At 42.8% G+C, this 23,593-nt stretch overlaps 2 protein-coding genes across 3 annotated transcripts; one reads left to right on the top strand and one right to left on the bottom strand.

Annotated features, from left to right (window-relative positions):
• Positions 1 to 975: 975 nt before the first annotated feature.
• LOC108059521 (D-beta-hydroxybutyrate dehydrogenase, mitochondrial) lies at positions 976 to 17,317 on the bottom strand. Its single transcript, XM_044392797.2, has 7 exons — positions 17,076 to 17,317; positions 14,845 to 15,090; positions 3,285 to 3,491; positions 3,058 to 3,211; positions 2,737 to 2,993; positions 1,520 to 1,621; positions 976 to 1,439 (listed from the first exon to the last, which is right to left on the bottom strand). Exons 1-7 carry the CDS (start codon positions 17,097 to 17,099, stop codon positions 1,263 to 1,265), a joined length of 1,167 nt encoding a protein of 388 aa, XP_044248732.1. The 5' UTR covers positions 17,100 to 17,317; the 3' UTR covers positions 976 to 1,262.
• Positions 17,318 to 18,979: 1,662 nt separating this feature from the next.
• LOC108057577 (selenoprotein H) lies at positions 18,980 to 20,366 on the top strand. Of its 2 annotated transcripts, none has more exons than XM_070213706.1 (2): positions 18,980 to 19,507; positions 19,583 to 20,366. In XM_070213706.1, exons 1-2 carry the CDS (start codon positions 19,080 to 19,082, stop codon positions 19,587 to 19,589), a joined length of 435 nt encoding a protein of 144 aa, XP_070069807.1. In that variant the 5' UTR covers positions 18,980 to 19,079; the 3' UTR covers positions 19,590 to 20,366. The 2 variants fall into 2 exon arrangements, with proteins under 2 accessions (XP_070069807.1, XP_070069808.1); XM_070213707.1 differs by having other exon boundaries at positions 18,981 to 19,530.
• The last annotated feature ends 3,227 nt before the right edge of the window (positions 20,367 to 23,593 follow it).

Genomic DNA, 23,593 nt, shown 5'->3' with positions numbered 1-23,593 from the left:
CAGTGTATGTATTGGATGGTGGGGGAGAAAAACACCGGGAAAGCTGACAGATAAAGGTAAACCTATGGAATGCCAGCCAAATGCGGAAAGCATTGGTCAGAGTTGGCTGCCCTTGGCTGGCAGATATATGGTAGGTATGTATTTTTAGCTAACCGACTCATTTCCCTTGCAACTTTTTGTTTGCTTACCCTTAAAAAGTTCGAACGTGCCACCTGGGGAGGGGGAGGGTATTAGGGTACATCCGCCAGTTGCGGCTTACATTAACAACCATGGCAGATTTATGCCCCAGTTATGCACTTCTTGGTGTCTCTTACAGCAGCCTTAACAGCTCATTGGGCGGCCTGGGAATTTCCAACACCTGAGCTCCTGCCGCGAAGAGTCCTTGGCTTCTGTAGCTTCTGTAGCGGCGGAAATGTCATTGTTGCTTTGAATCAAACGCATTAAAAATTTATTGAATTTATTTTTATGAGTCCTCCTTCGTGTTCCTTGGCAGCCGTCTCATTCGAGTTGCCTCCTGCTCTCCTGGCATTGCACTTAAGCTTAGTTTACCAGGTTGCCGGTGGGAGGAGGTTGGGAAGAGGCCCTGCTTATGCAGCTAGATGTCTCACAAATCGTTCCATAAAATGCAATGACAAGACTAAGCCCGGGCACTCGACAAATGTCAATCGAGAGCAATTAACAGGATTTGAAAAATCCTTCAGTATGGAAGATGGGAAGAAGGAAATGCAAAAACAATGAGACATTGTGAAAGCCGACACTCGACAAGCATTTATAAAATGTATAGATAATCGGTGCAATTTTAAAATTGAAAACTAATGCCTAAAATAAATAAACAACTTTCTAAAACCATTTTTATTTTTGTATAGAATGATGTGCACATTGTGCATATTAAAATAAATATATTTCAAACTGTTAATAATGAATGTAGTGAACTGAAAACTCATATTCAGATTTCTATTGTTTCCATTTCATTTTATTCGTCGTTATACAATTCGTTCTAGCAACTAAAGAAAATAATATTATGCAGGCGCCCACAGACGCCTCGGTGAAGGGAGAATAATGAGAATAATCGAGAGAAGGACGTAAATGCTCATCGACTGGCGGAGCTCCTCGAACAGTGCTCCCGGCTACAGTTCCTTTCTGGATGTCCTTCCAAGGAGCAGGGGGAAGACGGATTTCGGGGAAAATCATAAATGAATAACAATTTCCGAATAACAAGAATATCAGGCCGTTTCGGTGGACAAAGGATATGGGCGGGGTGGTCAGTAGACGAACTTCTTCTGCTCGCCGTAGAGCGACTCGTAGAGGGAGGGGGCCAGGTGCTCGGCCAGGAAGATCTGCAGCTTCTCGGTGGCCGTCACCGGAGTGTAGCGTGCCATGGGGAAGGTCCTGGTAACGGCATCGATGAGGACGCGCAGCGTGGGCTGGATGTCGGCCGCCTGGAATGGAAATGCGAGAAAGTGCGGATTAAACACTCGTTAGCCACCGGACACACGTTTTCTAGGGGTGGCTCTCTCACCTGGCGCGAATACTTCTCCACCGACGTCATGGCCGCCTCGTAGTAATCCTCGCCGTAGGTCTTCTTCTGTTCCGAGGAAAGCTGGTTCCACATTTGCTTGGCCTGCGGAAAATATGCCAGGGGAAAGATGGGAAGAAGCCAAGTTAATGAGTTCCCCGCAAACTGTTTTAGCAGTCCCCGTTGCTCGGAAATAGTTATCGTATCGTATAAAACTAAAAGCATGAAAAGGCTTTGCCTTCCACGTGGAGAAAATCCCCAGCGTTCAGGTGTGTTTTGAAAACCACTTTGAGTTTCAAATAACTTTAGTTTATCTAGGCAATAACATTGTTTTCTTTAATATCCTTTAGCTTACTTGCATTTAGTATGTATTTACAAAAACTATGGACATTTAATTTAAATTTTATGTCTAAAATTTAACAATTAATTATACCCGTTACTCGTAGAGTAAAAGGGTATGTTGTATTCGTGCAAAAGTATGTAACAGCGTTTCCGACCCCATAAAGTATATATAATCTTGATCAGGGTCACTAGCCGATTCGATCTAGCCATGTCCGTCTGTCCGTCCGTATGAACGCTGAGATATCGGATTCTACAAAAGCTAGAAGGTTGAGATTTTCTACACATATTCTTGGGCCTCTTACGCAGCGCAAGTTTATTTCAGCCGAGCGCCACACCCCCTCTAACGCCCACAATCGCCCACTAACGATTTTAAAAAGTGTCCTGCGCGCACATCTTTAAAGATTTCCGAGAAGTATAAATGCAATTTTGTTGTAAATATTTAAACCTATCGAAATGTAGAAGACATTTTTCAAATCGGACCATTCATTAAAAAGTTATACGCAATCAATATATCTATATATATCTATCTCCCTCGCACTCCCTTTAGCTGAGTTACGATTATAGTCGGGACACCAACCCGCGTACAGCGTTTGCACTCCCTTTAGTTGAGTGACGGGTATTAAATAGTCGGGACACCAACCCGACTATAGCGTTCTCTCTTGTCTTAATTTGAAATTAAAAAAAAAATATTTATTAAAAAAAAAAGAAAATTGGACATTAACTTTGATTAAATCTTGATAATTTAATTGCTAGTTTTACATAATCCTTTGCGAGGTATTAATTTAAACTTTAGTTTTCCTAAAACAAATTATTTCTCTCAGTGCAGACCATTATGTGCTGCATATTAGTGCAATGTCGCTATTAGCTTCCATTCTCACCTGGTCACGCAGCTCGGTCTCGTTTAGCCAGCCGTTGCCGGGAGCGAACTCTCCGGCAGCCACCACGGAGACATCCACTCCCCGGGAGCGCATCTCCTGGCGCAGACAGGCTGCGAAGCAGTCCACGGCCGCCTGGGTGGCACACTGGATTCCCCGGACGGGGGACGGGACGCGGTTCAGGCCGGAGGTCAGGAAGACCACGCGACCATGGGCACGGCGCACCAGTGGCAGGAAGACTTGGGTGAGGCGGGCGGCACCTTTTGAAAATTCGAAATCGTAACTGCAGCCCTTATTCTTGGCCATGCGTGTGTCTCCGCTTACCCAACAGGTTGAGGTCCAAGCTCTTGCGAAGCACGGCAAATGGAATCCACTCAAGCTCGCCCAAAGCTATCCAGTGGGCGCAGTGCACCACAGACCACAATCCTTCGGCGCCATGGGGCAAATGTTGCGACACATAGCGGGCAGCTTCCAAAATCTAAGGACGTAGGGTAACGGATATCGGTTGTGAACTCGGCTAAAAGCTCGGGACCTCCCACGGATAAACTTACGGTTTTATCCGATGTGACGTCCAGATGCAGCAGCTTCATGCGTCCCGAGGTCTCCTCCTTGAGAATCTTGGCCTCGTCCGAATCCTCGATGGGCGTGTTGAATCCGGCGTAAACGGTGAAGCCCAGGTCGTCCAGTTTCTTGGCCAGGTACCAGGCCAGTGGGGCCTCGCACCCGGTGATTAGCACGCCCTTGCCCGAAGCGGATACCTGTACATAGAGAGAAAGCCACGGAGTCATGAGCACATTTTAGATTTTTTTGTCTTTTAGATAATTGCAGAAAAAATAAAAATAAATCAATATTGGTGTATAAAGATTTTGGTTCCTGGTTTTAACGCTTCAATTTAAGCTTGAATCAATACAATTTATATTTGAAGGGAAAAGGCAATTAAAACTATTACTTTTAAATAATTTGCTAAATATTTATGAACATATTTAAGAATCCAAGAGAATTGAATTTAAGAAGCACACACAAAAATAAAAAGAAAGATATTCAATATTTCCCAATTACATTAGGAACTTGTAATTTTCATTAGGACTTTTTTTTACACAAGTGTAAAAAATCAGTCTTTCCTTTTCTCAAATCTGTTCTTAAAAAATTTCATTAATATATCTTTTATTTTTATCAACGTGTATGGGTCTGAGGTGAACGAATTGATGCTGGGTCTTTCAACTCTTGTGCCAATTAATGTTCAATAATCACATCGCTAATTAGTTGACTGTTGAGCCGTGTCTTCTTATTCGTTTTTCTGCCCAAATACAAAGTTTTCTTAGCATACTGTGTGAGAAGTTTGACCTTTGGGCCCAGCCGAATTGACGTCCGTGGGCTTTAAGACCGGCCACTTAAAAGTCGTGTCACAAAACTGGGCTTAGGCGGCAGCCAGTTGGCAACTTTGTGAAAAGCGATTAAAGTTCGCTCCCTCCGCCAGAAGCCGCCTGCTTTCGATTTCAAAGCGAAAGTCGGGCGTGGAACGACTCCGGGCTGAGGATGTTTGGATGGCTGTCACAGATATTTGTTTAAGTTCATCACGGCGCTTGAGACGCTGATGATGATGGAAAGTTGAAGTGGGCGAGCAGGAAGACGTGTGCTCGCTAGGACTTCCGCTTTAGACACACGCCTCAGTCACTTCACACCCCCACTCCTGCTGCGGCTGTTGTCCTGGAATCTGTCCTCTGGATTCTGCGGGGGGATAGTGTCATATCCATCATGGCACCCACCATTAACCAATATAGTTCGCCGCGATTCGAGTGGCCGGCTCCAGTGTGCGTCAATCGGTTTCGAGAAACGGGAGGTGGGAGGACTACTCATTGTTCGGGCTATTAAACTGTTATAAAGTGCTCGTAAAATTGTGGAAAAAAAGAAGCGGGCCAAGACGGGTGTATTATTATTGGCCGTGCTGTTGACACCCATTAAGACTGGCCGACATTTTATTGTGGCCATAAGTGTTTGGCTTATCGAAATCTGTTGGCCGTTGTTTGGCGTTAATAAAAACACAAACACTCGTCGGTGGGGGGCGTTCGGGAGCTAAGCATTGGCTTGGTAATGGTACCACCCACTGAATCCTGTCTAAGTTTCCGACAAGTTATGTTCCTACGGTTTTTACGCGAATCTCCTTTAGATATAGTGCGCACTGCTGCAAACTTTGGGTCAACTTTTGCTCTAAAAATGCACAGAGCATTCTTCGTCCTTAGTTTCTTATGCTGCCACCCCAATTTATTGCGGTTCAGCATAAATTACTTTAAACTTTGCTGCGAGTAAAAACAGCAACTGACTTAACGGAATTGAGCAATTAAAATGCAGCAAAAAGCTGGAATAAAAGGAAAGTGGGAAAAAAGCAAGCAACTAAATGTTTAGAGTCAATTAAAGTGCATTGGGGGAAACCAGAAATTGTGGCAGCTTCTGCTCAAGAAACCCGATAGCAGAACCTGGGATTGGGTTTCCAAAGAATCCTTATTAAGAAGCCCAGAGATGCTGTTGGATTTTTGAACTTCCAAGTCATCAAAGCAGTTATAACTTTGCCTGAGCAAATATTTAATTACCTCCCGCTTAATTGCTTGTTTTACTTATGACCTTTTCAAAGAGGGGTAGTTCAATTAAAAGTTTTAGTTCAGCGTGTATTCCGGAAAATGAATTTATTGAATAAATTCCGTAGAATAAAGTTTTGCACAAAAAATGTATTTAAAAAGGATACATAAACGCCTTGGACTCAGAATTGTGGGAAGATTCAAATCAAGGGGGTGAATAATTGGTTAGCTAATACATCAAATCAGATTAGATCAACTTGAATGATTTGATATTTAATATTAAGTTAGAGGTAAATATCCACAAAATTTCAAGTCTGGTTGAAAACAGTTATTTTAGGTTTATAAAACTTTTAGGACTTGATTATGTTAGTTGTTGAATATAAGACATATACTATTTGTAAAAATTGGATATATTGAATACATTTTGTATAACTAATATGTTTTAAATATTTGAACGGATAAAATAATAAATTGTGTCAAAATTTGTTTAAAAATTGTATACAAGTCTACAAAATGACCCATAAATTGTTTAAATAACACTTTCTTTTAAAATCAGATATTTTATGTTGAAAAAACACTGAGACTTGAGTACACTATCAGAATTCACTATCTGAATTTGCAATGCGAGGATTTTGTGCTTTTTGTGGCTTGCAATGTGTGTTCTTAGAAGGCCATTAGCCCATTCACCCCACTTTTAACCTTTTTATACCCGTTACTCGTAGAGTAAAAGGGTATACTAGATTCGTGCAAAAGTATGTAACAGGCAGAAGGAAGCGTTTCCGACCCTATAAACTATATATATTCTTGATCAGGATCACTAGCCGAGTCGATCTAGCCATGTCCGTCTGTCCGTCTGTCCGTCTGTCTGTCTGTCCGTCTGTCCGTATGAACGCTGAGATCTCGGAAACTATAAAAGCTAGAAGATTGACACTTTGCATGCAGATTCTAGGAGTTCCTACGCAGCGCAAGTTTGTTTCAAAAGAGTGCCACGCCCCCTCTAACGCCCACAATCCCTTATATACGATTTTAAAAATTTCAATATTTCGGAAAAGTAAAAATGCAGTTTTATGGTGTTTATCAATACCTATCGAAATGTAGAAGAAATTTTTCAAATCGGTCCATTCGTTAAAAAGTTATGCGTGATCAACGTTTTCTATCTCTATCTCCATCTCCCTCGCACTCCCTTTACCTGAGTAACGGGTATCTGATAGTCGGGGCACCCGACTATAACGTTCTCTCTTGTTTTCACTTCTGATGTGTCTCTTTAACAGCTCCTCTTGGCAATGGCCAAAGTGCGAAACAACGAGCTCGAAAAAAAGAGGAGATTTCGACAGTGCAGTGAGTACGTGCAAGGCATGAAACAGCCGTCCCCTTGACGCAAGCGACTGCCACCGACTCTTGCCACCTGCCAGCTGCCATTTGCCACTTTCCTTCCGCCCTCATTGCCACCCTTCCCGCATTCCCCCCACCTGACACCGCCTGACATCGCACCTCTGGGCGGTCATGTCGGCTCTGTGAGCACACGATGGCTTGCGGTTTTTATAAAGCGATCCCGAAATAGAACCCAAGTTGCATGCACCCCGAAATAGAGCACGGCAGAAGTTTGAGTTGCAACAACCTAGAGGGTGCATGTCAGACATTCCGTTTAACTGAGCACTTGGCTCGGAAATGCATGCCGAGCATTAGGAGCGAGTAAGTCAATAAGGAGGCAGGACCCCCAGGCCCTGCTATCCTTCGGCCGTGCTTTGTGCTTTGGCAATTTAAATGCATCCTTTATTGCATTTTAATTGCCGGCAACTGGAAGTGGAAGATTTATTCGCTGGCCAAGAGCAGCAGGTGCTATCTGCGGTTGTGAGAGCCCCAAAAACGAAGCTCTTTACGCGCACTTTTAGCCACGAATTTGATAAATGGCCGCCGGGCACGCGATTCTCCGTCTGCAGCTGCTTTCGGCGGACTCATTACCTCCGGCTTACGTACACCGCGGCGTATGCGTAATATTTATATAATGCATTATGTTGGCAAAGCAAAGGGCTTCTGTGCGTCTGTTAGCCAGAAAAGATATTGTCTCTATATTACAGAGAAGCCCCAGCCCCATCGAATAATGTGTGGGGAGGCGGTGAAAGTGTTAGCGAAACACTTTTCTCCATTTTCTGTTTCTGGCACGGCACGTGTGTCGGCGTGGGCGAGGTGAAAGTTATGAGTGTAAAATGTAAACAACAATAAGGAGGAGTCCGACTCATGAACCTGCCAACATGTGGCTCATTTGCGTGAATAAATTTATGACTGTCCAGGGGTGCAAAATACACCGTTTCCTATTTCGAGGATAATGCGGAAACGTGGGTTGTGGAATGAACTGCGTAAAAGTTGTGAAAATATGTTGACCGGAAGCATGCCCACCTAAGTAAAATCAATACTTTTGGTATTTAAGAAAAAACTTACCTTACTTTCTATCTTATTTGGGGGTTATTAATCTAAAAATAATTAAGTAAGTAATTTCTTTGGATCTTTTTGGTTTGCTTTTTCTTCAAAGACGCATTAAAGCCTTTTAGAAATTTTAAAACAAAAATTTTAATGACTAAAGCGATGTCACAGAATATTAATTAAATATTCTTTGATAGAAAATAAATAGCTAATTAAATATTTACTACTTAAAATAAATTGCTAAAACTCTTTTGAAACGACAAGAAAGTTCTGCACAAATTTGATTTTCGTTTGGGTGATATTTTCGTGGTCCAACGTTCGCCAGTAATCGAAAAACTTTGACTGTCCAGCCATAAACAGAATAAATAACCAGGAAGTGAAATAATAAAGCAGTTTTATTATTGTACTTCCTGGGTGAAATTAGTGTTCGTAATAAATAAAATGAGTATCGAAGTAAACAGATTTAATTCCGTGCCTGGAAACCATTGAACCCGTTCGATGCCGGACAACGAGCCGGGCTAACGCTCGCTTATCGGTCCCCAGCTCTGGTTTTATTATTTTATTTTTATCCCCCTGCGTTATCCTGGCAGACGCATAAACCTCTCAAGAAAACGGGACACGCTTGACCGCTCGAGAGGCCCCGAAATAAATCTACATAAGCGAAATGGTGCAATATCGCTGGTCGGGGGAGTCGGAGTTTAAGTGAAAAATGGCAAACAAACCGCATACAAATTGTCCTCGCTGTGTCGCCATTCCAGCCAGGATGCCCCGGCCCATGCCATTTGCCCACACCACCCACTGGGCGGTATCCTTTGTGAGCGAGGCGACGAAATGTGGCCAAAAAAGAGAATCCAAGAAATGCGAAACAAAGAGAGGCACGCACACGCATGCACGCATATTAAATCAGGGGCTAAAAATAGACTTCGAATAAAATACGGCCAAAAGAGAGAGTGGTCGAAAGTGGGGTGGACTGTGTGAAATCCGAGGGGGCTGGTCCCCACAAAAATATAAATTAACTAAAAATCGGAGGTGGGCGGCGGGTAAATATAAATGACAGCCAAGACAAACGGAACGCGGGAGGCGGGCGCCAAAAGTCATTGAACGTATTAAGCTGTAATAAATTAATTAACCGGAAAGTTAAAAACCATTTCTGTGTTTTGCTTTCCTGCACACTCACCGATACACCGATACCAACGCACGCACGTCGTATCCGGAGTATCCTGAATATCCTGATGGCGTGTGGCAGGCAGGACCTGTGCCAACTTCACGCCATCCGCAGACGACAGCGTCGGCATTAAAGGCTTTTCGCATTGCGCATACCACGCGTTGTACCAAAGGAGACCTAGGCCAATTTGCAGCTTGTTTCTCTTATTCCGATGTATCTCCGTGTGGCTGTGTATTGGCATTAGAGATCGAGCGAGAGCGACAGAGACAGAGAAAGGGGACAGGGACAGAAGGCATGGGTGTGTGGGTGCGATTGCGAGTGTGTGAGGCAGGCAACACGCAAAGCTTTGACTTTGTGCCAAGCCAGCCATTATGGCAGCTCAGCCTGTTAGCCAACATCTCTCGGCGGGTGTTTAAACGAAGGATTAGGCTCCACACCCTCCTTCCCTATGGAAATTTATCTGTATTTAAATTCCCATTGTATCCGGTCGAAAAATGTTGCCCCTGGCAATGGCTGTTAATTAAAATGTAGTGTAACAAGGCTTTAGTATAGAAACAGGAAGAGAGCTGGAACAGAGATCGGCAGTAAGATTGGCAAGGAGAACCTATGGGCAGGACTTTCCTGGCAAATTAAAGTACTTGTAAAAAAACAAAAATGTAGTGAACGAAAATCAAGTTTAAATTGTAAGAGGATACACTTAGAGCAATTCAATAAAAAGCCTATTTGTTTAGGGGTTCTAATTGGGCTAGGTTACTGATTCAATTGTTTTGGTAAGTAAATTATTTTAATACTAATGTTTTAAATCATGTTGTAATAAAATCGCAATTTAAAAGCACAATTATGAAAAAAAGTAATCGCGAATTCTTTACATGTCTCTTTTTCTGTACATTTGGACATTATTTCTAAAATTTAAGTAATTGAATAATATTTTATTTCCGGGAGAACTTGATTGGTTACTTACAAATTACACTATTCATAATAAAAAACAAAAACCTCTTAACGAAGTAATGGGCCGTGACTAGAACACCATTACATTTTGTGACGAAAATATTTAAATATTCAGGAGAAATACATAAATACTTTTTCTAAAAAACCTAAATAACTTGAGGTGAAAAATATGAAAAATTAAAATGAACCCATTTACAAAAATGTGTATCCGGGCAGAGCTACCTGTCTGCAGCAGGAAAATGAAGTCAAGATATTGGAAATGTCAAATGAACTGGCTGCCAATCATGCGGCTGCTTTGCCCGCATTTTACCCACAATTTTCGACCTCTGACCTTTGGCTGCCGGAGCATGATGTGCGATGCGCGCTGGATGCACGGCTGCCTCGTCTGCAATTGGTTTTTAATTTAACTAAAGTGCGCAGCACAGCAAAGAATGGAATGTCCAGGGGGCAGGGCCACTGGGGCAACTGAGGCAGGGGGAGTTGTCAAGGCGATTTAATGGCGTGCAATTCTAAGAAACGCAATGCGCGTAGTCGAGTCCCATGTCCCAGCTCGCAGCTCCCATCTGCCGCGTCCTTCATTTCCAGCCATTGTCAGGCCGGGCACGCCTTTGCCATTTCTGAATGTCCTCAGTGTATTTATGTGTGAGTGTGTATGTGGTGGTGGGGGTGTCCTGTTGTGCGTGTGTGAATCAACAGGCCACGCGCGACACCATAAAACCGAAACAGAAAACGGAGGAGTATATGTATCTGCTGGATACAAAGGCCAACGAAGTGGGGTAACCGATGGGTAAAAACAAGCGAACGAAACTTCGCCCATAATGAGTTTTTATGGGCTGTTTGCGAGCATGGCGGAGCGAAAAGAACCGCCCTTTATACAGCCTTCAGTTGTCCTGTGTATTGGGCCCGGGGACCCCAGATTCCAGCTTCCAGCTCCGGCTCCATCTCCACCATCATCATCATCATCGCCATCATGACCGTTCCCTAATTGCGAATGCACTCGCTCCCGTTGACAAACAGTTCTTTCGACATTTTTTCTTCTGCGTGCACAACACACAAATCAGCGTAAAATTTGTCTACGGCCAAAGTTTTATGGAGCTGTAACTGCGACAAAGTGTGCTGCAGTCGGGAAGTACGGAAGCTGTGCGTTTCCAGCAAAAACCTAGGGAGCTAAGTAGACGGTTTACTGGGTAATAAACAGTGCAAGGCACCAGGACATTGTTTCAGATGCACTGCGAAATCACAACCCAGCCAGATGGTATCCACGCACTGAGAAAACTTTTTAAAATTAAGGAAATTTTACTATATATCCTTGCTAATGGTAGTGTAAAAAAACTCAGGGGAAAAAAAGATTTTTTCCGAAACATATAAAAACCTTTTAATCACTTAGATACAAGGGATACATATGTGTTCTCCCATGGTGATGTAAGCGAATTAATTAAATTCCCTGAATCCGTATGCCAAAAATAGATATTTATTTTTAATCTGATAGTTCTAATTTCAGACTGATCCCTGGAAGTGCTGATATAATTTAAATGAACTCTATCTTTGAGCACAGAGAGGAGGGGTGTGTATTAAATTATTTCCATCTTCAGCTAAAGTTCTCATGAGTTTTTAGTCTCCAGAATAAAGGACCTTGGTTATGTATTTCTGCTAAGTGTACAAAATTCTTGGGAAACTTCTGGCTTTTTCCGTCCGAGTGGCTGGATCACGACAACGGCGTAACCGAAAACGGAGTGGATCAACTGCGGATTCACCTGGCTCAGGTGGCCAGTTAGTAACTTTCTCCGCTGATAAGTTCAAGATCCCCGCGTATTCAATTACATTTAAAAGACGGACAGGGAAACGGGAACGAGGAATGCGGAAGGCAGAATGCGGAATGGGGGCGTGTTGCAGTGGGCGTTGCTGATGTTGAGCAACTGCTCATTAGCGTGGCTCACACGAAGCTATTAATTCAATTATTTACACTGTTTCTGGCAGCTGACAAGCCCGCAACCATTTCCATTGCCCATCTCGTGTCTTGTTCCGGGAAACTGTTGCTCGTCGCTCGCGGAAATTTCGCAGACCCAGACCAGAGACCCCCAGGAGAATGGATAGATGGATGGGGAGAAGCGGGTTGTGGGCTTAATTATGCACATTAAGCTGAGTGTAACTCGCGCTGCGAGAGGCGCCCGCTGCCGAAATCGATGCGAAATAGTACGCAGTCTGCCACCTGCAACAGCTGCAATTTAAGCGAGAATTATATGGGATTTATGCCACACCAAAAGGGGGCGGCGGAGGGGCGTGACCGGCAGTGGGCGGCGTCGGTGAGCATTTCATTAGCTGCGCATTTACATTTCATTGCACCCAATTTGTGCTGTCGCGTCAACAGTTGCCATCCCTTGAATCCCTCGAATCCCTATCCCCACCCGCACCCCAATCGGCATCGCAATCCCTCGAATCCCCGCGAAAGTGTGCGTGCGTGTAATTTAATTCGACGGTCGTGCCATAAAAATGAAATGCACAACGTGATGTGCAAGGACAAACAGCCACTTTCGGCCGGGATGTGTCCATAGATTCACGCATGTTGCAAATAACTTTATCTACTCCGCACATGTAAATGCTGATGCGAAACGACAGCGGGCAACGAAAATCGGGTTAATAGTTGGGCCGAGAAGCTAATCAAAGGCAAGGACATTCCGTGTCGTTTCCTTTTTCTTGTTTCGGCCCACAAAGGGAGTGTTGACTCCTGGCCCAACTCGAGTTCTGTTGCCGTGGCTAAAAATAGATACACAAGCCTCTTGTTCAAGGACGTTCTTATTGTTGTTATGCAAATATTCCGTCGAAAGTCAGGAATCGAAAAGTTCTGTGCTGAGAGAGGCATCATGTTTATATTTGCCAACTAAGAGAAGCAAGAGTTTTCTACTGTAAAAGAGATTTAACTTAGAGGATCTTAAATCTGTAAGTACCGTAGTATTATAAGGGCAAGAGAGAACGCTATAGTTGAGTACCTCGACTATCAGATACCCGTTACTAAAGGAAGGGTGAGGGAGACTGCTTGCACTGCTTGAATTTCATTATTTGTTCATAACTTTCAAATGAATGGTTCGATTTATAAAATTTCTTCTACATTTCGATAGGTATTTATAAAAACAACAACATATTTTCTTATACTTTATACGGTCGGAAACGTTACGTACTTTCCGTCGAATACAGTATACCCTTTTGCTCTGTGAGTAACGGGGATAAAAAAATCATATATTGATAGATATTACTTTGATTTGGCCTAAAATAATATATTTTCGCATTAAAACTATGAAAATTCAGTGAATAAAAAATAAGACAAGATGGAACGTTGCTGAGTAATCAACTAATTTGCTTTCTTTCCTGGGGATTTTCTGGACGTCCACTTAAGAGGTTTTTCTCGTTTTCATGGAACTCGCAACGTTGTCCTTGACAAATCCTTGGTAAAACGAGACAGCTGAGTCCTGCCACCACGTTTTTCTGCCAGTTACTCCGGCTGCATCTGCTGCTGTTGCTGTTAATTATCCTCCCGTCGTGCTTATTACCTTAATGTCGGGTTGCGCATCGCATTGAGTGCGCCACAAGCAGCCTGCAATTGCCAGGACAATGCCATCCGCCCGATACGGATACGATATGGACGGGCACAGGACGACGGCTACGTGCCACGAATGGCGGCCACAGAGCTCGGGTCTCTTATCCTCCTGTAATTGCCAGGCAGCGAATGGCCAATGTCATTTTTGAGGCCCACCTACCTCCCTCTCGCTCCATCGCCCCTTCCTTCCACCGAGGAAAGCTAATTAAAGTGCACACAAATTTGAATTATCTACCGACTTTGTCGGCGCCATAATCATGAATGTGCATCGAAGCAAATGGTGTGAAATCGAGAGATAACTTCAATCGATTCCACGGCATTGCGTATACGCAATGTGGTAATTTACGCAGTTAATCCTAGGAGATAAGGGCAAGTAATCCTATTGAAGGCACACATGTCCCGAGGAGTATTTCGTCTGAGCTCTTTAGAAGTTTAATTGAGCAAGGCGCGGGCAAACAGGATGTTTGGAAAGGCCCTCTAGGCTTTTAATATTTAATATTAAATCATGGGAGGCAATTGAATTGAATGATGGGGATGTTTAGGTATCGGAAGGATTTAGTTTAATGCGGGAGAACTTTATTTAAAGCTTTAAACCTCCATCTAATTAAACAGTGTAAGTTACATGACTATTAATACCTGCAAAATGCAATACAAATTAAGACTACTTAAAGTGTCTGTGATGTTAACACTGACTTATAAAGTCTTTTTTAAAGTCATAATTTAAGATTATTGACTGTCTCAAGAGCCCTTAAATTCTTCGAGAGTTGGAAGGGATATTGAAATGACTAACAATTTACTAGATGGTCCCTTTCCATTGCCATAGCCTGGCAATTTTTGGTTGGTCTCAAGTGAATCAAGACTCCACATTTTTCCTACTTGCGAATTTATATTCATTACCAAACCCTTTTCTTTCAGCAAGTTTTGCTCGGGTTTCCCCTTTAGGACGTCCCCTCCCCAGCTGCTTATTTATTTGTTTTCATTTTCATTTTCCCGGCTGGCTGCCAGGCAGTAAGCTCTGAAATACCAAACGCTGGCAAATCCGAAGCCAAATCCACAGTCAAGGGTTTCCTCCGGTCTGGTTAAGCATAAGTTGACGACGTGCCTGCCGCAGGACCCCTTACCCTACACCCCTTGCCCATTTTGGATTTTCTGGTGGCTCGACTATTTTTAGTGCCACTGATTTGTTTTGCCTAGCATTCGAGACCCTCCGTCGACACTTGTGGTTTTGGCTTGGCACTCGGAGCGAGCCAAAACGGAAGAGGAAAAGAATACCGAGCCGAGGCAAATCGGACCGGACCGCCAGACATATCCCGAACTTATGGCCGCCCATGGCTCTGAAACCGAAACCCAAAGCCATATGCGGTTTTCGCCGGGATTAAGACGTCTGCAACAGGACTGGGGACTGGACTTACCTTGACGAAGTGGTAGAAGAGCACGGCTCCCACGGTGGCCAGGGCGAACCAGACGAACACGGCGAAGGTCGAGATGCTGGAGATGTCCAGGGCGTGGAGCAGGTACGAGCTCACGATGGCCGCCGCCTGGCAGAAGAGGAAGGGCATGAAGAGCCGATCGAATATGTCCCAGGGTATCTCGTGCGACTTCTGCGGCAAGGCCGATATCGAGCCTCGGCGCAGGGAGGCGCGTCGCGAGGCACGGCGCTAATGGATGGAAGATATAGCAGCGCACAATTAGTCATATCTCTTATATGTATATCCCGATTTAATTATTCATTTCATTTCAGCGAATTAACATTTCAGTTTCGATGTATAAATAGCCGGACAGTGTAGCTGGGCGAGATGTTTGTTTGGGAAATATTTAAACAATTGCGGCGGGTTGTTTGTTTGTGTTTTGATCGATAAACAAGGCGAACATGCAAATTATTGCACACACTTATTGTTTTTCTTTCTAGGGGGTAAAATGGGAAACAAACGGAATGCAAAAAGTGTGTGCTATTAAATGTTTTCTTATGCTTTTAATTGTGTGTATATATTCTACATATTAATTTTCCTTTAACCATTTTCTTTTTATGCCATGGTTTATTCCACTGTCCCTAGAGATATTCTTATGCCTGCCAATCAACGAAATCTGATGAAAGACCATTACGAAATGGAATTAGTTCAATTTATTGACTCAAGACTTCCGTGTATTTAACATTTTTGGCTGATTCTCTTTGAAATTCAGATCGATAATACTGGCACATGCTTGCTCTGCTTAACATTCCCCTCGAAAGGCTGATGAAATGGACAGGCACATATTTGCCAACAATACATCATCGGCTATTTCATTAGGCTAACCAATTGCAACCACAGGATCCTGAACGTCCACAAGCACTTACATATGCTTGCATTTATCAGACCCTAACCCACACATTGACATTGACGTATAGCAATTACACATGACGTGCACAATACTCTCGAAAAAGAGGGAAAGCGACTGGGAAGTGGGAAATGGGAAATGTAGGAGAATGGCATGGAAAGTGGCTCCCCCAACCTCAGCCGCCCCTTTTGGCCATTGGCCATAAATCAACGACAGTGCGAAATAATCAAATGGTGGCATCTGCATAAATACAGAAGCCAATTGATTTATTCGGCCTGAAAATAAACCATTTCCATTTCGGTTTCTTGGACTATTTTTCCCTAGCCGGAATTGTAAAACGCCGGATCTATTTATACCGCCTCTAGCTGCATGGAATATCAAAAGGAAGTCAACGGTGTCATTTCGGATTGCTTTCGTCATCCGGCGACCTTGCCACCGATTTTGGGATTAAGTTAGCCCACATGTGACTAATGCCACATTCTGTAAGTGCCTTACATATGGTCGAAGTCCGCCTGCGACAATTTCGAACCTATCTATCTGCCTTTGCCGGTTCAAATATATTTATGCGAGCGCGCCTGACGATTTATGTACTTAATGGGGTCGCTCAGCTGCCAAGAAATCAGTATCCGGCGAATACTTATTGGTCTCCGTTTGGTTTGTCTCCAAGCTTATTTTTATTATTAATAAAGATATGGATATGTATTTTTAGATGATGCGGACGAATCAAATGGAATGGAAAATTCTGGCATTGCAAAAGCATTTCGTCTGGCCAAAGCTAAAGATGTATTCTATTTTGAAAAGGTCCACTTTCGTGGAAAATATGGCTCTGGAATGTCCATAATAGTCCGCCTCAATGTCATGATTTTTATTCTAGAAATCTGACTATAATTTAGCCATACTTAAACAATTTGAGTTGCACTTTATGGCAGGCAGACGGTAAAATTTGACAAGTCTGTTGCGGAACACTTAAGTTTTCATTTCGCAAATTTTCTAGTGGCTCATACGTACGTTGACCCACTTGGATCGTGGCCATTAAGTGAATTTTTGTAATTAATTTGGCGGCCCGTTCTGAGCACCGCATGACTTCCTGGCTGCCTCTCCCCCTCGCTATCTTTTCCTTTACTTTAGCAAAGAAGAACCTTTTCTGCGGCCAAAATGGGCGGGGTTGTGCGAGGAAAACTGTGGAACTGGAATTTGTGTATTGGCATTTCTGGGTTAAGCTAACTGGGCTAAGTGTGGCTAGGTATACACAGGGCGGCGACAATAAATTTGGCTTGGGTAAGCACGGGCCCGAATGGCTTTTGGCCGCAGGGCAGATTTCACTTACCATATTGTTATCGAAGACCTGCATTACGAAGGATGCTGCTGGCTGTTTGTGGTTCGAACAAAAAGGATTCCCGATCTACTGGCACGGCACTCACTTTTCCACGACGGGGAGTTCTGATATTTCTAGTATTTTAAATTATTTTTTTCGTTTTAAAATTTTCAATTTCTCCGTTTAGCGGTACGGTTCGGGGCCCGTGGCCTGGGCGCTCTGAGACACGACGTGGCACTAAGCGGTACGATCGAGTGCCGCTGCCTGCAGCCGCCAAAAATCTTCGCTCGCCGATCTCTGGCGACGCTGACGTCGACGCCAACGTCTGTTGTATTTCAAAATCGCTGCAGCGAATATGTCGTTTTGATTTTTTAAAAATATATCTGAAGTATGTGCGGACATGCGTGTGCGATGCGAGATACATATTCCGCTATTCGGATAAATAAATATATTTAAATTTGTTGCTTTTGGCGCTGCCCCACTGACGCCGCAGCATCGATGATTATTTTTCCACAACACAGGCCCACAGTCAGATACTCGAAATACAGATACATTCGTTAAGTTCTGTGGCTGAAATGTATTTTTTGCTTCATTTGAATATTGCTTTAAAACGGTCCTACTTTAAATACACAGTTTATGCGCATAAATATGTATAACGAACGCCGCATTTTTAACCCCGCGGCTTGATTTCGAATTTGTTATTTCTATTTTTTTCGGGCTGTCCCCGCTGTGACGTCACTGGCGTTGTTTACATTCCCGTTATTGTTAATTTGCAAATTGCATTTTTGGTTTTTTATTAAAATGCCCAGCTTTGGCTGCAATTTGTATGCTTTCATTTCTTTGCTGTTTGAGAACCGATGCTGGGAAAATTGCATAAATAAACCATGCGCCATCGGAGGGCGGGGAATATTCGGTGCCATGTGTGGGCAGCTGTGGCAAAAAATCATTTAACTTTAGCCGCCACGAATGGCAAAATAAAATGCAATAAATGGCCATTGGCAGTCTCGCTCAGAGAACCCAATAAAAATAAGCAAATAAAAGATTGTTGCACTGATGTTAATGTTCCAAAATACAAATTTAAACGACTCAACTTAAAAATACAAAATTATATAACAAGCATTTTACGGCTTTAAATTGGCTTAATTTAATGTTCTTATGTGAGTTTAAAAGAACTATGAAAAATGTTATACATATTAGAGGGCGTATTTTTCAGTGAGTGCAAAATTTTCTCAGATCGAACTAATGAGTTATTAAAAACTATCTATATGTATTACAAAATAATTATATTTTTCGTGCCCCTAAATTATGGAAATTGAAATAAAAACATATTACAAATTTCACAAAAAGGATATACGAAAGTCAGCCGCAAAATTGTATCCTAGGATAAATTATTTTCTTTAAATACTGGTCTTTTTTTATGTTTTCATTTTATTGTTTATGCATGTTTGTGTCCAACAATATATTATTGTTATGCATAGAATTGGTTGAGTAGCTGTTCTGCATGAATATAGACAGTGCCATAAATTGACGTCTATATTGGAGATCTGTGGACATGGATACATATATGTCCGAATCTATATATAAGCGTAAGAATAAAGAAAAATATTTACCGCCGGAGCGAATGGAAGCATTGGCTTGTGCATCTATTCGATTTGAATTTGTTTTCATATATTTTTTTTTAAAGGCGGCTGCGTTGTCAGTCAATGTAGCCAAATTAACAACTAAATATTTGTTGCACGGGTTTTCATGTGTTGGCTCTTTCGGATAGTCATGCATTTTAAAAATAGGCTGAGTAAAAATATTCTGGACAGCGCTGCGCACTTTGAAAATACGAAATAAGATTTATGGTTCACAGTACTCTTGCCAGAAAATCATAAAAAAGCCAAAAAAGCAATCAATCAAAGAAGCAGTTATGAATAAAAAGATTGTTAACACTCAAAACACAATCGGCTTTGGAAATTTACATAAAAATTTTTTTAAATTATTCAAAATTGTACTTGTTCTTAGTAAGCAAGAATGCCACCCAAGGGTCCGGGTAAGAAGAAGAAGGAAGTGGATTGGGCCGACGATGAGCACTTCTCCAAAGAGCGTTCCATGATCTACATCGAGCATACGTACGAGTGCCCCATTTTCCAGACCAAGGCCGACGAGTGTGGATCGTTCCTGCAGCAGCGGATTCCGGAGCGCAAGTTCCAGTTGGTGAAGAACAAGTACGGACGACAGGTGCCCCGGGAAGGAGCCTTCGAGATAGGGTTCTCGCAAAATGCCCGCACCTCCGTGCATCTTTTGTGGTCTGGCTTGGAGAAGGGACCGCCGCGTCGCGACAAGTTCCCCTTGGACTACGAAACACTCGTTCCGGATGTGAACAGGATTCTCAAGAAATTCTATCCCGACAAGGCGGTGGGCGTGCCAGAGGAAGATGAGGACGAGGATAAGGAGGACATGTAAACATGTGCAGCAGCACTTTGTATTTTTCCTAAATTATTATAAAGTCTTTACCATAACAATGGCCAATATAGGGCGTGAAAAGTAAACAATCAGCCGGAGACCTGTTGGAGCAACTTTAAGACGTCATCCACCCACGCTGAAACGCTCAACGATTAGTGCGATTCTTCTTTAACTTTTGTGTGCGCAATATTGCTCTCATTGTTGTTGGCCCAACTGACGTCCTGACATCACAATTTGACAGCTCTTTTCAAAAGTTAAATGCTTAAATCGACCAGAATAATTAACCAAATACAATACCCGCACATCAGCAGACACACGATACAACACACTATATTCATATAGATATATGTACTCAGCATTCCCCGGGGACATTAGCGACGTCCCATTGTCTGCCGCAGAAATCAAAGCGATGGGATCGGGGGACGTTGTGGGTGACACTATCTCGTTCACTCGGTGTTGACACAACAAATGCCCGAAACACAATTTCAATGCACACAATAGAAAAAGAATAATCCGAACAATTTAAATTGAAAGCTGAATTTGAAACAATAGATACGCGCTGGGATATGCAAGTCATCATCTGAATGCTCTAACAAATATTATTCACTTTAAAGACAACGAAATACCGAATTTACATAATTTAAGTCGCCATATTGCTTATTGCTTTCTTTTTCTAAGTCAAAAAATATCCGAAAAGGAGATATTTAATATCAATTTCACTAGTATTGCGTGGTAAAAACGATATGAGTACAAATAGAAGAAATTTACCACGCACGTTTAGCCCTGTCTTCAAGATCTGCATAATGCATGTGTCATATACACCTAAATAAAATAATCAAGTATTTTCGTTTCTTATTTGCCTTGGTACTTTAATCAAACCTTTTCCGAGAGTATTATCCCAAAAAAAGAACACCAAAATACACATCCATTGCGGATGTATTTGAAAATTGCAATGTGGCAGCAGCACAATGGACAGCTAGCTGGGAGAGTGCCTGGAAATAAATAAATTGGGAAACCAAAATAACATCGACTGAGAGCTGCAGAAAGTCCCCCAAGCGAACGGGCGAGGGGGAAAAGCCAACAAGTCGTGAAAATCCAAACCAAATTACATTGTGGGCCAACAGCAATGACAATAACAAATACAAGGCACACAAAGGGGATGCCTCCAGCTGGCCCTTGGGGCTAATACTATTCTGACATTAAAACTACCAGGGGCCAAGGGAAGAGCTGCAGCGAAAACAAGGGGATTTGGTAGTCCGCCCGATGATTATGTGTGTGCAAATGCGAAACTATGACTCTGGCCAGAGTTTTCCTTCCTCCGGAGTCCGGAGTCCGTAGTGCGGATCAACATGCAAATTGGTCTGGGTTGCAGATGGTTTTTTGATTGACTGTTATCGTGGCTGACTTCCAGCCATGTTTTTGACGGAGTAGTGCAGGGGCTAATTTGAATATTACGCATACGTCATGTTAAGCCAGAAAGTACAGGGCGCTTTTTAGCTTGACCAGACCAGACAAAGGAACGTGATAAAGCCAACTTTTAGCATATTTAGCAACATCCGCGGCGCACATCATTAATATTAATATAAAGGCTGTAAAAAATGGCGGGCAGGCAGCAGCCAAAAATAACGAGAAATGTACATTTTGCCGCGGCATTCCGATGATTTCCACAGACTTTATGCGACCGGCACAAAGAGATGTCAGCGTAGCACATTTTCGTGTCACAATTTATTTGGGGTAGCGCGAAATCGTCTCGGGAAATGGGTTTATGTCCAGCCGAGGGAATGGCCATGGATATATGGATGTGCAGCTCCTGCTCCGGAGGTGGATCTCGGCCCTGCCTGCATGTGTCAGCTGTCACTGGGATATCGAAGGGGAAACCACACGCCAAGGACAAGACAGGACGAGTGCCAAGAGTCGAGTAAAAGGAGCTTTAATGGAAACAGACCGCAACATTTTGCATTAGAGTGTGCGAGCTCGATTCCCGGCCAAAAGTGAAGCGGGAGTGGGAGTGGGTGTGTTGGCCCGTTGGCCAAAACCAGTTTGGCAATGGCTGATGTAAAAATAATCTACGCAGGCAAATGCCAGCGAGATGGTACAAACAAACTGAAATGTTGTGTTATTTTTGAATTGCAATTCCCAGGGCCGAGAGATCCAGCTTCTCCCTGCTTCCGGTTCGTGCCTCTGGCCTGAGTCCGATTCAGGGCACGTTCGGAATGCCATCTACTGCTCTATCTTTCCAATATCCAATAACCAATATCACATTTCCCATATCACATCTCGCATATCCCTTAGCCATCGTGGGTGCAACAAATTGCAGCCGGATTTAAGGGCCATTTATTTAGCAGCGATGCGAAGGCGAATGGCAAATGCCAGAACCTGCCATTTTAGGCTTTGGCATTTGTTTTATCGCGCCTAGTAGAGGTCGTGTGTGAACGGGGGTGTTAACCGGGCCAAATCCCCCTTTAATGAGCCAGCTGGATTGGCCTTTGGCTGATTGCACGCTTAACTGGCTTGCAGATTGCATTTGTCCCACCTTAATTAACAAGCCGCGAGTGCGAGGAAAGGTCAGGCATCATCAGCCGGATTTTTTTTTTCATTTTTGTGGCCTCCTGACCTTTAACCTATTTCCCCCAGGAACCTCGTTATACCCGTTACTCGTAGAGTAAAAGGGTATACTAGATTCGTGCAAAAGTATGTAACAGGTAGAAGGAAGCGTTTCCGACCCTATAAACTATATATATTCTTGATCAGGATCACTAGCCGAGTCGATCTAGCCATGTCCGTCTGTCCGTCTGTCTGTCCGTCTGTCTGTCTGTATGAACGCTGAGATCTCGGAAATTATAAAAGCTAGAAGATTGACATTTTGCATGCAGATTCTAGGAGTTCCTACGCAGCGCAAGTTTGTTTCAAAAGGGTGCCACGCCCCCTCTAACGCCCACAATCGCTTATATACGATTTTTAAAATTTCAATATTTCGGAAAAGTAAAAATGCAGTTTTATGTTGTTTATCAATACCTATCGAAATGTAGAAGAAATTTTTTAAATCGGACCATTCGTTAAAAAGTTACGGCGGATCAAAGTTTTTATCTCCACCTCCTTCGCACTTCCTTTAGCTGAGTAACGGGTATCTGATAGTCGGGGCACCCGACTATAGCGTTCTCTCTTGTTTTATTTACATGCGTGGCGGTCATAAAAGGTTCGGTTTTCCCTACATTCAGCCGCCAAGATGATGATTTCCTCGAGGCGAAAAGCGACTAGAGGAACATGTCTAATTAAGCGTAAATTGGCAGCCACAAAATAGGGTTCCGCGCATACTCCGTGGTGCAATGAAATGCCCATCAAACAGTTTAGTCCGCCATATCCACCACCCCCATCCAACGGCCCACGACCTTGAGGACGCCCACAATGTTACTTTTGTTATTAACATGAAATTAGTTTTCGGCTAACGCTAATTAAAATTTACGACAACCTGTTTTGCTTGCAAAATATTTACGCTTAAACTCCCAAAAGATCCCGCCAGCTCTTCCACCGCCAACAGGCTTAAGCTAACATTAAAACTGTTAATCAAAGGATCAAAAAGCCGCGGTTCACAGTAATAATATTTTTCAATCTGGCCTTGTATTTTCGGAGGTTGTTTAAGTAATAAAGAATCAATTACAGCACCTCAATTAAGTTAATTTAAAATAAATTAGTGGGAAGGTCTGTTATTAAGTTCTATAACTTCCATAGGAATATTCGGAAAACAAATAGAACAAAATAAATTAATTGTTAATCTTGATACCTTTGAATCAATTTTGTAATATAAACTTCGGAATTAAATTAACTTTTTTCCTTGACCATAAATATTTTTAAATGTAAGCCCATTAAAAATAGAACATAAATTTGCGGCAGACACACATCTGACCATGAAAACTTACCCTGAGTATTCCCACTCCCCATTCTATAAATAATGAAAGGCACGGTATGTAAGAAACGATCTGAAAATGCACAAGGAAAATTTACCTGATGCTGGATATAAAATTGTTTTTCCCATTGCCACAATTGGGCCGGTCATTCCGAATGAGTGAAATAATACATTGAAC

Source organism: Drosophila takahashii, chromosome 2R, assembly GCF_030179915.1.
Source record: "Drosophila takahashii strain IR98-3 E-12201 chromosome 2R, DtakHiC1v2, whole genome shotgun sequence".
Lineage (NCBI taxonomy): Eukaryota > Metazoa > Arthropoda > Insecta > Diptera > Drosophilidae > Drosophila > Drosophila takahashii.
The sequence above is the reverse complement of the archived record's forward strand: the minus strand, read 5'-3'. Positions and strand labels throughout refer to the sequence as shown.

Bases quoted from the DNA above. Each gene is read 5' to 3' on its own strand.
- LOC108057577 (XM_070213706.1), top strand. From the start codon at position 19,080: ATGCCACCCAAGGGTCCGGGTAAGAAGAAGAAGGAAGTGGATTGGGCC.
- LOC108059521 (XM_044392797.2), bottom strand. From the start codon at position 17,099: ATGCAGGTCTTCGATAACAATATG. The intron at 15,091-17,075 runs GTAAGTGAAATC...TCCATCCATTAG, and splicing joins AGGTCTTCGATAACAATATG to CGCCGTGCCTCGCGACGCGC. The intron at 1,440-1,519 runs GTGAGAGAGCCA...TTTCCATTCCAG, and splicing joins TGGAGAAGTATTCGCGCCAG to GCGGCCGACATCCAGCCCAC.